Below are 17,606 nucleotides of genomic sequence, written 5' to 3'. Positions count from 1 at the left end.
TGCCATGCATTGATCACAAGCCATGTATTAATTAATTAGGAAGTTACATTTGCTCTTGCCCTCCTTGTTTCATGAGCTCTCTATATATTGAAAACATGTAATGCATATGCATGCATGCACATGTCGTGTATTTAAATTTCAACATCCTGAAGTAGGCATGCAGCAGTACTGCTGGCTAGCTAAGCCAGCTTTACATGATAATTCTCATGACTTGTAATGCTAGAGCCACCGCTAGACTTCTTATTAGTGTATTTTATGTTTTTTTTTTCATATATTTTTTTAATATTTTAAAAAATAAAAAAATTTATAATATTATTAAAAAATATTTACTAAATCACGAAGTAAAAAATAAAATAAAAATAAAAATTCTAGCGGAACGTACCACTACAAGAAAAATACATTTTTATAACCAATCAATTTCAATAAAATGATTATTTATAATTAAAATTAATTATAAATTTTAATTGTAAATAATTTTTTAGTTATAATAAATTGATAATAAAAATTCATTTTTCTTGTAACGCGCCAACAGCCAACAGGAAGACTAATATTGTTCTTTTCATGAAAAAGGAGAAATTGGCAGGCGTTAAATGTTTCGGCCGCCAAGATATATACTCGAGAGTTGAGAAAAGTCTTCAACACTATTGATTAATGTTTCTATGGGCTCAAAAAGGGGAAGTGGGGCCTCGTCACCATGATGCAGAGATCAAGATCAAGCTAGCAAAACCCAAAACATTTACGCGGGTGTGTGTGTATATATATATTAGGGTTAGTCAATTAAGAAACATTCAAATCGTCCGTCTTGGACTTTTCTCAAGTACTAATTTGAATCGAGGAAGAAAGGCATCATGATGTATTAATCCTAGCTAGCTAGCTAGCTAGGCATGCATGTATGCATATGGTTTCTCATACAATTTCTCCATTTTCACGTCATGAACAAGGTTTAAAGCATGCATGCAACGCCGCCTAGCTAGTAGTGCATGTACGTGCATGTCTGTTGAAATTAATCACATTAGATCACATGCATGCATACATACTCCCTTCATGAAGGTTTTCTCAAGCTAGTTACATTTGCTCACTGTGTACGTACGTTAATTACCTATAAAAATAAAATACAAATAATTATATCTATTTCTTCTTATTGCCTCAACTTTTTGGAATAATTAATAATTTTATATTATATTAAAGCAAACATCTTGAATTCGAACTATGATTCTATACTATATCATATTTTATATGATGGATCCATTCATTAAGATGATTTCTTGCCTACACATGAAGAGAAAATGTTAATAATATAATACAAATAATTAAATTCACATATTTCCATCAATTTAAATTTTTAAAATAAGTTGTGATTTCATATAGTATTAGAGTAGATCAGGTCCTCAGTTTCAACCTTAACTTTACATTCTATCTCATTAAATTAAATATTTTACGTAGTAGGCTTACTCATTAAAAGATAATATGACCCACATGAGAAAGAAATGTTAAAAATATAATACAAATAATTAAAGTTATATATTCTCACCCGTTTAAGCTTTTAGAAAAATGAGTACTTTCACAGTAAAGCTGTTTTATAAAAATGCTTTACATATAACAAATTCATCATCAGTGTATGAATTCACTCATATGCTAGATCACTTGTTTAACCATGAAAGATAGAGGCCAGGCTTGATCGTGATTAATGGTACTGCAGCACGCTGGAGAGAAATTGGGAGATGGCCTGCCCGGTGAATTCAGATTAGAAAATATTGAAGAGTTCTATTGCATACAATCACTTTTGTGTATTTTTTATTATTCTATTAATATGATTGGATAAAAAAATTATTTTATAGCAAAAAATAATCCAGTCAATCATATTAGTAGAGTGTGTAAAAGAGTACGCAAAAATAACTAGCTTGCACATAAAATTTTTGATATTTTTGAAATACTAGTAAGCTACTATATATGGCTTGGTTTGTTTACAAATTATCTCATCTCATATTATCTCATAAAATCATTACAACTTTCTCAAACTCTCACACAAAATATAATAAACAATTTAATTTTTTCAAATCTCAAAATAAAAATAATATTAAAAAAATTTGACTATTTGAGTTAAGATGTTTTATTAAGTTTTGGGAAAGAAAATATAAAAAGTTAAATAAAAATATTATAAAACTAAAAATTGTTTAAATATAATTTTTATTTTGAAATTTGAAAAATTTGTAATGTTTTGTGTTTTATTTGAGAGTTTAAGAAAGTTGTAATAATTAGGTAATAATTAGATAAAAAATTTGAAAAGTTGAAAATTAAAAAATATTTTATATTTGGTGATACTTGGGGAAGAAATATATAAGAATAACTATGTTGTCAAACAGATCCTAAACTAATTTTTCGTTATATTAATGACAAATCAATAAATTCATTCATATTATAAGCTAGAGGATCACCCCCATCTATATTTCAAATATACTTTATAATTTAGTAGTATTAATTACAAATCTTAGGTATATGTCTCACTCAAGTCTTTCATAAAAAATAGGTCTCTATATAAAAATTGATTTCATTAATACTTTTTCATGGTGCAGTCAAATTTTTTTTTACAACAAATTACTTAAAAATTTGTATATTTAATACTCGTACAAATTATTATTATTATTATTATTTTATATCATATCGATCGAAAAATTTAAAATAAAAGTCAAACTCTAAAATTTACTGTATAATTAGCCCGATATATTTACCTTTGCTGCAGTGGATTTGTAAGTGGGCTAGGTCAAGAGTTAGGGGAGGGTGTTGGAAGTGGAGCCCACAAAAGATACGGTCTTGGGTTCGGAGAGAGGACCGGGCCGGTCAATGCGGTAGAGGAACTTTTCACAGCAATCTCTCCCACGCGCTTTACGATCAACGCGCCAGCGCCTAATGCATAGACCCCGATTTTAATCCCAACCCGGAAAACTTACAACCGTGCGATATATGCGCGTGAAATAGAAGCGTGTGCTCGCTAGGGCAGGAGGTGTCGCATGTAGGGGACGCAGTACCCCGCAATTCGTGCGGTTCGCTTTCTTTAAGAGAAACGATGCACCGACTCACTGCCATATCACGTGCGCACGTGATACCTTAAATCTTACTGGTTTTATTTTATTTTTAACCTTCGCTGTTGATAATACTTTTTAATAAATGGCTAAATGATTAGAGCACTCAATTTGGATTTTGACTACGACAGCCGCCCTTGTCGGTGAAAAGACAGTTTTGTACACACATATCATGAATTATTCCTTGTCAAGTTCAAAATATTTGTGCCTACTTACATTTTTCATCCTTTTATTTTAGTTAAAAACACAAACTGAGTTTTGGGTGGTAATTCTCTCTCAAGTGAGAAAAATGTTTGTAATTAAGATTGTGTTTAGATAATAAGATATTTTTATATATTTTGTGAATAATAATAATAAAATTATTATAAAATAAAAAATAAAAAATAATAATATATATTTTAAAATATTCTCAATACTCAAACTAGATATTATACTGATTATTTTTAGATGGAGTTGAGTTCATAGCAATAAATTATTATATTCTTTAGTCGGGATGTAGATCAATTATAAAAAAACTTTAAAGCCATTTTCGATCGGAATCCAAAAGATATAAAAAAAAAAAAAAAGATCAAGAAATTATAATTTATTATTTTCGTGTTGAACAGTAACGCAAGAAAATGATGAAATATGAAATATTATGATTTTTGTAGGTTTGAGATTGTTAAGTACACATGAACACAATGAATTTAAAAGATGAAGGTGAAATTTGTAGAGGATGAGAATGTTGAAGGAGCATGCCATAAAAAGAAACTGTTCATAGATGACTTGACCTAGATGCATGTATAAATAGATAGTAGGACAATTTTGGTTTTTCCATTTGGCTTAATTACGAAGATAGGTTAAAAGGAGCAGAAGAGTGCTCAAATGGTTATTCCTTTTCTATTTTTTTTTCACTAAAACTGGTACGAAAATTATGATGATTACCCTTAAGTTGGTCCTTACAAAACTGACATAATAACAATATTATATTCCTTTAAAATATTAATCCAAATCTAAAGATCAGAATCCCACCCAACCTCTTTTGACTGGTAAAGATTCTGTACGTGCCTTGCCAATTGTCTTTGTTATCCTTCATCTGCTCAAGCTATTAGAAAAAATATTAGGGTTTGTTTGGCATTCTCTATGTTTACTACACTACACAACACAAAACAAAAGAGGAAACGATCTTGAATTAAAGTCTTGCGCTATACTTGTAGAAATGAGAAATGATATTTGCAGTTATAAAATATATAAGTATGCAATTTATTTGAGAAAAGTGGACGACATTTGCGCACTCCATGACTGCATATATCTAGTATTACTCTTGTAAATATCGTTCAAACCAGAAAGAAGAAGTTCACGGCTTTGTAAGGTTTGAGTTAGGAAGGAGTATAGTGACACACATATATAGGTTGTATCATCTGGGATCGGAGACGTTGAATTTGTAAAATTTGTAGGAGTATGTTGTTTCTTTTTTTTTTTTTAATAAGCAGTTCATGAAGTATCTTTATTTGTTTTGAAAGTACTGTAACTATGTCGTTATCATGGATATCGTTTTCATTAAAAAGAAGCACATGGAACCAACTTCATCTACCCAAGCTTTAATTCAGCAGCAAACGGGATTGTAATTAGAAGGAATTGTTAGTAATGTTCGTATCGTGATTTTTTTTCTTTATAAAAGGATAAATTCTATCAAAAAAATTATAAAATAATTATTTTTTATTGCGATCTATTTTTTTTATAAAAGACTTACGCAATAATGGCATGTCTAAAGTTTGTACCCAAGGTTATTCTAAAACATTAATATGCTTATACATAACCTCCTATCCCACAAATTTTGAGAATTTTTTAAAATTATTTTCATGGTTTTAGCATTAACTTCCAAAAGATGAACATGATAATATATATGAACCCTAAAATATTTATTATATATAGAAAATAAAATTATTGATCAACAAAAAGGGCAAGAGGATTACTATAGCTACAAAGAGATTATACAAAAATAATTTTATAAATTGACGTGGTTTTATATGATTATAATAAAAATAATTTTACAATATAATAAAATATATGTTAATTTATAAAATTATTTTTATAATCTATTTGTAAATAACAATGGATCCAAAACAAATAATGAATATAAACACAACTTTTGAAAAAGTGCTTTTGAAACTAAAACAGTGAGTAGCCTACTCTACCAAAGTGACTGTGGAGGAACTCAGGGGCTTGACCTCTTCTCTTCTTCATCCCAACAAGCTTTATACAATGCACGATACAGAAGAATCTAGTCAGAGAAACCCCAAGTACCAAAACCTAACACTGCTCCCAGCTGCTGAAGTGAGAAAAGGAAAATGACAGTGCCACCGCTGGCAGCTCCCGCTGGAGTCACCGCTGCCTCTATCATATGTTTTTTGATATGTTTTTTTTTACAATTATTTTTAAATAATTTTTTCATGATTAAAGAAGTATTTTTTAATAATATTATAAATTTATTTTATTTTTTTAAAATATTTAAAAAATAACTGTAAAAAAAAAAACACATCAAAAAACACATAGTAAAACCAGCGGTGGCCCTAGCATTACTCGTGAGAAAAAGGGCAGAAACGTGATTTTGGGTTATCATAAACAACAGCCTTTATTTTTGGTTTTTTTATTTATTATTTTATTCTGCCCTCACTTCCACTGTAGTGCTTTGCAAGAGACAGAAAGCGGATACAAGCTGTCCCCACAGTATTTTTATGGTTTAATTAATTAATTACTAGTTATAACATTCATCCCTCCCTCTTTATCTTATAGTCTTCACTCTTTACCTTCCTCTGTCAAGATCGGCAAACCTGTTTACTCGGGACAAACGAAAAGGAATAGTAGAGAGAGAAGAGGGAGGGAGGAGGGAGGGGAGGTGGGGAAGCCAGCCAAAAACAAACACAGCAGAGAGAGATGTAAGGATATTCTATATGGTGGTTAAGCGTCGCAGAGTTGCAAAAGAAGATAAAAATTGAGTTCAGTTAGAAGTAGCAGTGTTTCTGAGGTTGAGAGGGGAACTCAAAAGGGTCCAAGTGTGTGCAAGAGAAAGAGGAAAAAAGAAAAGTCATATATACTAGAGAGAGAGAGAGAGAGAGAGAGAGATGGTGGGCTCAGGAGCATCAGATAGGAGCAAAGAAGCTGTTGGGATGATGGCCCTTCATGAGGCCCTCAGAAGCGTCTGCCTCAACACAGACTGGACTTACTCTGTCTTCTGGACCATCCGTCCTCGCCCGTGTGTCTTTCTCTGTCTCCGTCTCTGTCTCTCTGTATTATGCTTTTATCTGAACTGCTTCCTTAAAATCGGTCTCTCTTCTTTTTATTGCAGAAGAGTCAGAGGAGGTAATGGGTGCAAGGTTGGAGACGACAACGGTAGCCTGTAAGTATGGTTTGCCTTCACCTCTCAGTTTGGTTGCTGAGAAAGCAGAGGATTTAGTAAACAGAGTAGTACTTTCAAACACTATGTTCAGCTTAGCGGTATAATTTGCATTCTTTGTTTTCTTTGCTCAGCGACGAGGCAGAGCATTACCTTCTTCCTTGCAAGAAAAGAGTGGAAAAAAGAGTGAAATTGGAAGATGTTTATTTTGTTTGTATTTTAGTTTTTTTGATTGATGATTATTGATAGTTATTTAGTAAGTTTTCATTTGCACGATATGTTCTTCAGTAATTTCAACTGGATGTAATTTTTGTCTGTCAAAACCTTGTGAAGAATGTTGATGTGGGAAGATGGGTTTTGTCGAGGAAGAGTTGGCGATTGTTTGGAAGAGATTGATGGTGGCGAAGATCCTGTCAGAAGATCCTTCAGCAAGATGTCCATTCAGTTATATAATTATGGAGAAGGGTGGGTACTGGGTAGGTGTTTTTTTTGTGTTGTGGTTTCGATCCTCTCTCCCCCCTCTCTCTCTCTCTTCTGTCTCTTTCTGAGTCTCTTAACCAAAATCTTGAGGTAACATGGAAAGTAGAGAGATGTAAAAGGTGAAGGGTCTTCTTATCATATGGGGGGCCTGATTGGGTGATATTGATTCCAACAGGTTGATGGGGAAAGTTGCATCTGATAAGTGTCATAAATGGGTCTTCAAAGAACCAACTGAATGCGAACCAAATATCTCCAACTACTGGCAGAGTTCTTTTGATGCTGTATGGGAACTCAACGCATAAAAACACCCATCATTTTTTCTTCTTCGTCCAATTCTAGATTAAGTTTCAGATATATTAATTATTCTTTTATGTTCTGGTCTACTGTTGGTTGGATGGTACCATCTTAATGATTGACGGTAACCTTCCTATTTTTGGTGCCATTTAATGCAGCTTCCTCCTGAATGGACTGATCAATTCGAGTCAGGAATTCAGGTCAGAAAAGAAACTGTTATTTCACTGTTTCCAGTCTTACTGTTTTTTTTATTTGTTTTTCCTCTCTTTTTGGTTTTTTTTTTCCAATGACTTAAGACTTTTGTGCTCCTTGATTCAACTCCATGATCAGACAATAGCTGTCATTCAAGCTGGCCATGGCCTTCTACAGTTGGGTTCTTGCAAGATTGTGAGTTTTTTTTTTTTGTCTTTATCTTCTCATTCAGAAGCTACTCTTATACATTTGGTTGATTTTCAAACAGTAATTTTTTGTACTAAATAAATGATCAGTTTTACATATGTTTGATCAAACTGAGAGGTAAATGTCTAATAACAGATACCTGAAGATCTCCATTTCGTGCTAAGAATGAGGCATACCTTTGAATCTCTAGGCTATCAGTCTGGGTTCTACCTCTCCCAGCTCTTTTCTTCAAACGGGAACCCTTCCTCTTCTTCCTCACTACCTTCAAAGCAATCACCCCTTCCAATCCGACCTCCTACTCCGCTCTTCAACTGGGGCCAAAGGCCACTTCCGTCTGCAACTTCTATGCTTTCTTCACCCAATTTTCCAAACTCGGCCAGACTTGGATTTCCACAAGCCAAAGATGAGACCCACATGTTTCTTCTACCTCATTCATCTGAAACCCGTATGGAAGATATGGTGGGAGAGCACGAAAACGACATCAAGTGGCCAAACGGGCTGTCTTTCTTCAATGCTCTCACTGGACGTACTGATGATGCCAAGCTGTTGTTTAACTCGGACAGCTTAGGAAACAAACCCGACCACAATCACCACCCTCTCATCCTTGAAGGAAAGAATTCAAACCCGAATTCAGATGCCTTAAATATGCATAATGGAAGTGGAGCAAATCCCAATGAGTTCTTGAGCTTGGACAGCCATCCGGAGAGTGCAAGAAAGATGGAAAACAAATTCAAGAGGAGCTTTACATTGCCGGCTAGAATGGCTTCATCCTCTTCTTCAACTTCTATTGATCACCAGCAACACCAACCTGTGGAGTATAGGAATCCTGAAGGGGGCATGTACTCAGATGTCATGGAGACCTTCTTGGAGTGAATTGAAAAGACTTGTATTAGAGGGAAAAACGATGACATTTTAGCTTTTGTGTTCCTTTGCTGCTCATGTTCTCGTGCCTGTACGTTTTTATTCTCTTTATATTCTGTGTTCCTTTTGTCCATTACTATGACTACTTGTGATCATTTGTTGCAGTTCATCGGAACATAAATTTTCCTTGAAATTCTCTGAATACTGCAAAGATTCAAAAGAATACAGTACTAGTAACTTGCCCTGTTTAGCGCAATAGTCGATTTCCAGGACGAAAGCTATCTTTTTCTTGGCTAATTAAATGTTAAAACCATCTTCAAATCAAGGGCCACGTATAGTCGGTCAAGAACATCGTTTCCGTATTCACATTTCTTGAGTAACTCCATTCCATGATCAGCGATTAAATCCCAGGAATACGACCTGCCCCTGCCAGGATTGGATTAAACTTGCCCCGCTTGCCTGTGGATGTAGCATCTAGTAGCCTTGGGTAAACATGCTTGCCGTGCATGCATATGCTGAAACGCTTTCTTCAAGTGGATATGGAATCCCACGTCTGAAGAGCATTCCCCCACTTAAGAGTCCTTTTCTTGATCCGTATCATTCCCCTCCTTGAGTCCTTTTCTTGATCCGTATCATGTGTTAGTAGCGTCCACGCACAGAAAGGGTGCCAATATCAGATGAGTAATGCTACTCACCATCTCAACTTTCATCATCTTTTCATTATCTTATTATGTGGTATTAAGTGATTGTAAATTATTTATTACATTTTACTTTTAAACCTATCATCGAATGCCACATCATGATATGATTAGAAGATGATGAGAATTGAGATGATGAATAGATTTTTTCATAAAAAATACACCATGCATGACTTCACAGTTCGATGGCAATTACTTCAAACTTCCATATATAAAAGGCATCTACATGATGATTTGGATTCAAAAATATTGTAAACTTTGGCTAATTAAGTCAATTCGAGATTGAAATCCTGCTGTAGCTACCAGTGGGTTTATGGATTTAGTCCACTATTCCAATTTCAAATTGTTAAATGGTCACTTATTTCAAAGACATGTATTAATTTGTTCAATTTATATTCTGACACAAAATAGTTCAAACTCACATCTCGCACTCGTATTTGCACGATCACATTGCACAAAAGCACATAAATTTATTTTTGGGTTCTCCATCACTGGAAATATTCTCTCATTCCCAAGGTTGTCTGCAATTTTTAAATTATCGGTAACATATATCAGGTTTTAGAAACGTCATCATTATATTTTTTTTTAAATTTTTATATAAAATATAATAAACAATTCAAATTTTTTAAATTTTTAAATAATAATAATATTAAAAAATAATATTCTAACTATATTTTATTCAACTATTCTGTTTAATGTCAAATGTTTTACATCAGCAGAGGAAAGGTTGAAGGTTGAAACTCTTTGATCAATATAACTGTTGATCGTCAGGTAGTACTTTTGGTATATATTCCATTGGCTACGGCATGCCGGCTTGCATGGCATTCTGAAAACTCGCTGATCTATCGCTGTGAGCTGCCCAAAGTGCACATTCACAGTTCCAACTTCCAAAGAATCATTCGAGCAATCATATTGATCGGGCCTAGGCTTTTCCAATTCCTCACTAAATGATTGATCATTCCCAGTCATGATCATCAAACACACACACACACGCACACATGCATATATGTAGTGCATGATTCAGTGGAAACAACTAAATATCCACATGATATTCCGGCATAGGGGATATTGAAATATTGGAAGCTGGGCTCTAAAAAGTTTTTATTATCAGGTAATTCCCCACATGTACTTGAGGTTTGCATGCATGCCAGCCATGGTCATCGGCATAATTGAAACCAGGCCCACTGGTTTCATTTGAAGGGGGTGAAAAAGAAGAAAGAGGTTTTGTTTATGCTACAACTCTTTATTACCAAAATACAAAGAATTGTCTAAAAAATCTTGGTTTCAAAACATGAGCAACCGTATGCACAGATTTATAAAACTATATAGACTGTTACTTGTCGAAAGAATTACGTTCCCTTTTATGTGGCTTAGCTTTTACTCGGTACGTAGTATTATGAAGTGCATTTTGCAATTAACACTTATAATTAACCATGCATGCATGCTCTATCTGTAAACACAATGAGGAAAAGTTCTGGCTAGCTTCCTTGTTAATTGGTTAGAATTAAAGTTCAAAAGCTGATACTTTGCTTATACATGTGCTAAGTTCAAATAGATCTAGAGGAAAGAAAGAGAATGAGGTAGACAAAAAGGATAAAACAATTGCGCACTTCTGCTTTTGTAAAAGAAAAACCCGACATACCACAATCATCTTCCTCCAAAGCAACCGCAGTTACAGCAATCACGTTAGTTTACAACCCTTTACAGGTGCTCTTGGGTACTTAGTGATTTTAATAATGATGTAAAAAACTAAAACAAAAATCATTAACACGCCAATTAATGACGTCCAATCTCCTCTCGGATCTCGGAAGTACTTTTGTTTCTCACATCAGTTTCAAAACCAAGCAAACCAAATCACTATGCCTAGCGACATGATACTAAAAACCAAACTAATTACAAGACAAGCTTGAAATGGATAAGTTATTCTAACTCCATATTTCCTTGTAATACATGATCTTTCCTCGACGGTTCCATGGCATGGCATTGTTTGCAGGCCGAGACGATCCACCAGAAGAATCTCGCGAAAAGCCACAAGCTTGCTCCTTTCCTCTCCTCGGCTTGTTTCTTTGGTCTTAATTTCTTCCCCACCATCTCCATTTTCTTTCTACGCGAAGGCTCGCGAGTCAAAATGGGTACAGGCACTGTAATATATTGCCACCTTTGAGAAGACCGGCCATATACTTGAGATGAAAGAGCTTTATTGCCAGCTTGGTATCCATTATGATCTCTAACCAAAGTACTTGCTTTGGATGCAACTTTGTTCTGATACAACAATCTTCGCTCAGAATTATCACTCGCGCTTGTCCTTGGACTACTGCTGCTGCTATTCGTGCTATTACTTCTCGACGACCTCAGCGAGTCCTTGCTGCTAATGCTGCTTGTTCGGCTCGTTGCACGAGAGCTGTCGATGATGATATTGGCTGCTGATTGAATAGGAAAAGCGTGTGGTAAGAGCCGGCCATTGAAGAACAAATAGTCAGCAGGAGAGTTTTTGAAGGGATCGGTAGAGGGCGAGTCCGGTGTAACAGAACCAAACTCGAAGTCGGAGTCTTGGTCTTCAGCCCCAGGAGTGCTCGGAAACGAGAACCTTTCACCGGAGATACTTCTTTTCCGGCGATTCTCCATGGAGTACTTTGAGGGTTTGATCTGCATGGGTGAGCATGGTTTTATAGATGAGGCATCATCTGAGGCTCAAATGAAGTAAAAGGTGATAGTGTTGGGACTGCTTGCTTTTTTGTAGGGGGGTACGTGGGGTGATCTGGACACTTGGTTTGGAAAGTTTGATGAACCTGGTGGTGCAAATCATCAAGTCATATTTGCCAACTCGACCTCAATTTTAACACATGACCGGATGATGATGGTGTTGTAATTATAGGCTTAGTGTGTGGGATGTTGTAAACAAGTGGTTGCTCAATGATGCAGCCGATCGAGGTACATCTTTCCCGGTCAAACTTAAACCCCACGTTGTAGAAATGGGCCACCATTAGTCTATCCAAACAGTTCCAATATGGCCAAGTTCTTTAATTTTTGTTTTTGTTTTTTTTTGGTCCCGCTGAGAGCCTTGGTATATTTGAGTTGGTGAATATAATGAATGCCATAATGCATGTACTAGAAATTCGCATTGATTTATCTTTATTTTTATGAGTCTGTTTATATAAAAGGCTGTCATATCAGCTAGCATAAAAAGGTATACGTTTTAATTTATTTTAATTTTATGGATTTCATAATAAGTGGTATGTTTATGTGTTGACATGATATAAGTAACAAAAATCTTGTTTTAAGAATGTGCAAGTGTGGCTAAAGACTTATGGCTTGATTGACATAACACCCGCCTCTAAAATGGAGTCTAGAGTTTGGAACCCTCTCTTAAATAATAATAATAATAATAATAATAAATAAATAAATAAATAGTAAGTGTTATAGACTAGCGCCATTTCTCCTATTCCTTGCTTAAAGGACCCATCTTTTATTTTTGTCCACTTGCTTTTGTTTTATTGAAGGGCACAGCCTCCAAAAAATACTCATCCATATAAAAGCAAATAAAAGCTTTTTAATCCAAATACTCGTTCATACACACATATATATATATATATAGAGAGAGAGAGAGAGATGAGAGAGAGAGAGGCTGGGGGCGAAGCAACTCAAGTAATTAATAGCAATATTGAGCCGTTTGGCTTTCACAAAATAAAGCAATGGTGGGAGCAGCCAGGTATAGCTTTCTTGGTCATGTTGTGGAAGCAAAGGCTCTGTAATGACTAATTTTTATTTAATACGATGAGAAGCTTTTGATAAGTGCACAATAGGAGACAGAGCAGCCGTAAGAAAAGTCGTTTGTTTGGTCTCCATTTGGGTTTTGGTATAGGACCCATGGGCGGGCCCAGTTGAGCTCTCTGGGGCCACCTATCTCCCAGATTTTGTCCTCTTTTCCTTCCCCAACCAATTAAGCATTTCATTCATTTCGTAATCTCATTCTTCCCTCGTGTGACACCCCAATTACGCAACTTGGCTGGTTCCATAATTAAAATACCAACTTATTTAAATCCTATTTTATTTTAATCATTTATAACGAAAATACTCTCTCTCTCTCTCTCTCTCCCTCCAAACTCTATTTAGATATACACTACACGTGTGAATAAAAATGATTACATCACTAAAACTAGAGATCAACATCATATTTTTTAGTTTAAACTCGAGCTCTTAAACTTTCATCTTAAGCACAATTACAATGTATCAATAATCCATTTTATGGAGCAAATTTGGGTCCATCTATCGTTGAGATTAATGGACTCGGTGGATGCTAGACACACACACACGTCTCATGTGTCTTGTTATGAGACATGTCCCACATCCAACAGATCCAATTTCAATAAAAACTAAATCCAAACTAAATCTCATTTTGAAGTAGAGTAATGCTTCATGCAGTCGTAGAATATGTAAGTACCGTGCAGTCATTTTGAAAAATAATAAGATTTATTATTAAAAAATTAATTTTTTTTTCATGTGGGTCTCATATATATTCACTTTTTTTAAAGTACTTACACGACTTATATACTTACTACTGCAACTATCATTTCTGATTATATACTTTAAGTTTAAATGTCTAACTGACTTTTTGTATAGCCGATAACATTCAGGAGGCTCACCCAATATCTTAAAGCCAAGCTTGACGCTCGTAACCTATATTGTGATAGAAAGCATTACAATTTACATCGATTTAGCCCGCATACTACTACACACACACGAAGGCCCATGAATTAAGGTTACGACTTACTAAGTTACATTTGTGGGCCTTCTTTACAAGCTTAGTTTTGACATGTTGGGCCTTTCTGGGCTTGGGATTACTTTATCAAGGTCCAACCCTTTATCAAGATTTTGACTTCGGCTTTACTTACCACCTATCTCTTGTTTATCCATTAATAATGTCAAGAAATAATAATAATAATAATAAAAAGATAATGATTGAGATTGGGGAAAAGTTTATTTTATTTTATCATATAAATAGTAGACAAGACACAAGTGGGGGGGGGGGGGAAGGGGTTTGGGGGAACGCGTTTCGGTGACTGCAGAGAACGCGACATTGGCACTGAGGAAGGAAACACCGTGGGCGTGTCAAAAGGACTCCAATCCTCATCTCTTACACAAATCACACCTGTCCCGATCTCCACTTTAACTCTCTCTCCACCTCTCTCTCTCTCTCTCTCTCTCTCTCTCTGTTTTTTCCGCTCTTTCTGTGTATTATCATCTACGTTTATAAGAAGCAGCTCTGCGGGAACAGAAACCATGACCGGCAGAGAGATCCTCCTCAAGATGAAGGTACGTTTACTCAATTTCTTTGCACCTACTTTCGTGGGTTTCAATCTATTTTTCACGTTTCTTCTTTTACTGGTTGTACGATCTGCTTAATTTGCTATAATTTCCCCTTAACATTGGTGTGATGATATAGATCTATATATATATATATATATATATATATATATATATATTATGGGGTTGACCACGATCCATTTCTCGTGGAAATTGAGTTGTCACGAAAGTAGCTTCTAGGAAACGTTGAATATAATCATCCAACGTTGAATAGAGAGTCGGGTTTCGAATTGTGATCATTCTATCGGATCGAGTGGCTCCATTCAGTTGTACAGCAGTTTGAAGTTTATTTACATCCGCTAGTCTAGGGATCTTGAAGGCAAGCTATCAAATTAATGGCGTCGAGTGGGTTCTTTTATTCCGATCCAACGCCAACTTTTCGAAATTGTCGATAATTTTTTATTTAAGAATTTCACATTCAAGTATATGCAAACCATAACAGCACTCTTCAACTTCAATCAGACATCAAATTGCATTAAGCAAACAAACCAACTAAGGATATCTGGTTTTAAATCTTCTCCGTTTGCTTGTTTCTTTCTTTCATTTCACGAGGTTCAGTAAAACAGATCCTGTCAAAGGAAATGTTTATATGATGTAATTGAAAGTACCAAAGAAAAATGTATTTTGGGGAACCGATACCAATCTTTTTGTATCTTTGGCCTCTTGCTAACTGGGTGTATCTGTTAATTATATGTACCCTGTTAGATCGTGCCTTGCTGCCCATTAATAAAATTGTCATACGTATCCCAAAAATAGAGGATGTTTCTGCCAGTTCAGCGTTTTCACTATTGCTGAGATATGTTAATATGTGAAGTTATAATTTAGATGCTGTTCATCAACAGGTTACAATATTGTTATTTATTTCAACACCCTTTGGTTTTGAGTTTGGAAGAGGTTGAGTATTCTCCTTTGGAATAACCATTGTGAATAATTTATTGCAGGAAAAAGTAGGGTTAGGTTCGTCAGATCCTGACTCCGGAAAAGGGAAGAGCAAGATGTCAAAGAACATAACCCATGGCTTTCACCTGGTAAAGGGAAAATCACATCATCCCATGGAAGATTATGTCGTTGCGCAGTTTAAGCCAGTTGATGACCATGAGCTTGGTCTATTTGCAATCTTTGATGGCCATTTGAGCCATGATGTTCCGAATTATCTGAGGTCTCATTTGTTTGAGAATATTTTAAAGGAGGTAGATTCAATTGCAATCCTTGTTTCTTTCTTATTCCCCATAAATGGTACAACATTTTGATATGATATATAAGCACATATATAATTATCTTTCATTTTTGTTTCTCTTTCCTCCAAGTAGCCTGACTTCTGGACAGAAACAGAGAAAGCAATCAGGAAAGCTTATCGCATAACTGATGACAAAATATTGGAGAAAGCAGTTGATTTTGGTAAAGGTGGTTCTACTGCAGTTACAGCAATATTGATTAATGGCCAGAAGTTGGTGGTAGCTAACGTTGGGGATTCTCGAGCTGTTATCTGTAAGAATGGCGTTGCCAAACAACTATCGATTGATCATGAGCCAAGCATGGAAAGGGAGAGCATTGAGGAGAGAGGTGGTTTTGTGTCGAACTTTCCTGGTAACCCGATTTCTGAAAATGCAAACTAATATTGATCTGAAATGAAATTCATCCATATGCCACATGAAAATCACCATGTATCTTGTACCATTTTAAAAATAGTTATTTTCCCCCTTCACCTTTAATAAAGTTCTCATGGTGCAATTTATAGAATAATGAAGATTATATTTAACGATTCACACTTTCTGTGATGTCCTAGGGTCCCATTTGGCAAATGGAGTTGGGATTCACATGTTAGACACACTGGCTTGGGTGTGAGCGATCTAGCTAACTGTGATCTTTCTTTTGTTATCATGGAAAACTTATGGAAGACTATAAAGTTGGGTGGCTCTCTGAGCAATGTTAAATGTCTGCACTGTTCTGATCTTTGCTGTTAGCAACATCAGCTATCCTTACTTAGATCATTACCGGTTCCAATGATATTACTGTCTCTAGCAGTTTTCTACTCATCACTATGTTTTCTTAAATTTCTTCTCATATATTGCGATCTCAAGATTAGAACCCTAATGAATTCAGGGGATGTTCCACGAGTTGATGGGCAATTGGCAGTGGCAAGGGCATTTGGTGACAAAAGCTTAAAGAAACACTTGAGTTCAGAACCCCATATCACGGTGGAGCCTATAGATGATCAAACGGAGTTTATCATCCTAGCAAGTGACGGATTATGGAAGGTTAGTCTTATTTGAATTTGTGATCTTGGTATCTCATATTTGTACATGTACTACTGTTCCACGGTATGCAAGGCACAGAAATGGTGAAAATCAGAAGCAAATTAACTCGTTTCACCTGATTTTTTTTTTTTCCCTTCCCTATTTTATATGATGGTTTCTACTTTGAGTTGACTAAAATTTGTTGTTCAATCTGTTCTAGGTAATGTCGAACCAAGAAGCAGCAGATTGCATCCGGGAAATAAAGGATGCTCGGTCAGCAGCAAAGCTCCTTACCGAAGAGGCACTTAATCGGAAGAGCTCGGATGATATTTCATGCATAGTCGTAAGATTTCGGTGATTTTAAGGATTGTTCCGCACTCATGTTTGTTTAAAATCTATGTTTTAAGTGATGTATAAACACTCCCATCTTGTGCCATAATATTGTTGTTTTGTTTGGATCAATTTCATATGCGTAAGCGAATCGCCAGAGAACTGCCCAATTTACCAGTTCTGGAAATAATAGTATCTTTCCTTTTTTGTGGTTCTTTTAGGGAAAAATGCTAATGGAGCCCCGGTCGATGTTACAGCTCAATTATTTTAATTTTTTAATTTTTTTACTTAATGGTTAATGAAGGAGCTATTAGTAAAATTATTTATTTTTTAAAAATTAAAGATATTAAAAAATTGTTAAAAAAATGAAAAAAAAAATAGACTAGCTGTACAATCAGCGGTTACTGACCCGCTAACAGATCCGCTAACACTGTCCTTTTTTAGGGGAGGGGTTTGCAGTTTGCGCTTAAAAAATAAAAGTGGAATA

The 17,606-nt window shown here is 35.2% G+C and overlaps 3 protein-coding genes across 3 annotated transcripts; 2 read left to right on the top strand and 1 right to left on the bottom strand.

The window, feature by feature from the left end:
* Nucleotides 1-5,786: 5,786 nt before the first annotated feature.
* LOC121234468 (protein RICE SALT SENSITIVE 3-like) lies at nt 5,787-8,654 on the top strand. The gene is made up of 7 exons (XM_041130408.1): nt 5,787-6,315; nt 6,409-6,459; nt 6,790-6,921; nt 7,112-7,217; nt 7,389-7,430; nt 7,561-7,617; nt 7,765-8,654. Exons 1-7 carry the CDS (start codon nt 6,185-6,187, stop codon nt 8,500-8,502), a joined length of 1,257 nt encoding a protein of 418 aa, XP_040986342.1. The 5' UTR covers nt 5,787-6,184; the 3' UTR covers nt 8,503-8,654.
* Nucleotides 8,655-10,804: 2,150 nt separating this feature from the next.
* On the bottom strand, nt 10,805-12,046 carry LOC121234471. Its single transcript, XM_041130410.1, has one exon. It carries the CDS (start codon nt 11,838-11,840, stop codon nt 11,109-11,111), a length of 732 nt encoding a protein of 243 aa, XP_040986344.1. The 5' UTR covers nt 11,841-12,046; the 3' UTR covers nt 10,805-11,108.
* Nucleotides 12,047-14,207: 2,161 nt separating this feature from the next.
* Nucleotides 14,208-17,251, top strand: LOC121234470 (probable protein phosphatase 2C 39). Its single transcript, XM_041130409.1, has 5 exons — nt 14,208-14,501; nt 15,494-15,742; nt 15,863-16,139; nt 16,656-16,810; nt 17,010-17,251. Exons 1-5 carry the CDS (start codon nt 14,469-14,471, stop codon nt 17,145-17,147), a joined length of 852 nt encoding a protein of 283 aa, XP_040986343.1. The 5' UTR covers nt 14,208-14,468; the 3' UTR covers nt 17,148-17,251.
* Nucleotides 17,252-17,606: the final 355 nt, after the last annotated feature.

Source organism: Juglans microcarpa x Juglans regia, chromosome 6D (genome assembly GCF_004785595.1).
Source record: "Juglans microcarpa x Juglans regia isolate MS1-56 chromosome 6D, Jm3101_v1.0, whole genome shotgun sequence".
Taxonomy (NCBI): Eukaryota; Viridiplantae; Streptophyta; class Magnoliopsida; order Fagales; family Juglandaceae; genus Juglans; species Juglans microcarpa x Juglans regia.
This window is presented reverse-complemented; position numbering and strand designations above follow the sequence as displayed.

Coding starts and splice junctions, on each gene's coding strand:
- LOC121234471 (XM_041130410.1), bottom strand. CDS start 11,840: ATGCAGATCAAACCCTCAAAGTACTCCATGGAGAATCGCCGGAAAAGA.
- LOC121234470 (XM_041130409.1), top strand. CDS start 14,469: ATGACCGGCAGAGAGATCCTCCTCAAGATGAAG. Junction 16,140..16,655: donor TTTTGTGTCGAACTTTCCTG/GTAACCCGATTT, acceptor TAATGAATTCAG/GGGATGTTCCACGAGTTGAT. Junction 16,811..17,009: donor CAAGTGACGGATTATGGAAG/GTTAGTCTTATT, acceptor AATCTGTTCTAG/GTAATGTCGAACCAAGAAGC.
- LOC121234468 (XM_041130408.1), top strand. CDS start 6,185: ATGGTGGGCTCAGGAGCATCAGATAGGAGCAAAGAAGCTGTTGGGATG. Junction 6,460..6,789: donor GGAGACGACAACGGTAGCCT/GTAAGTATGGTT, acceptor AACCTTGTGAAG/AATGTTGATGTGGGAAGATG. Junction 6,922..7,111: donor TTATATAATTATGGAGAAGG/GTGGGTACTGGG, acceptor TGATTCCAACAG/GTTGATGGGGAAAGTTGCAT.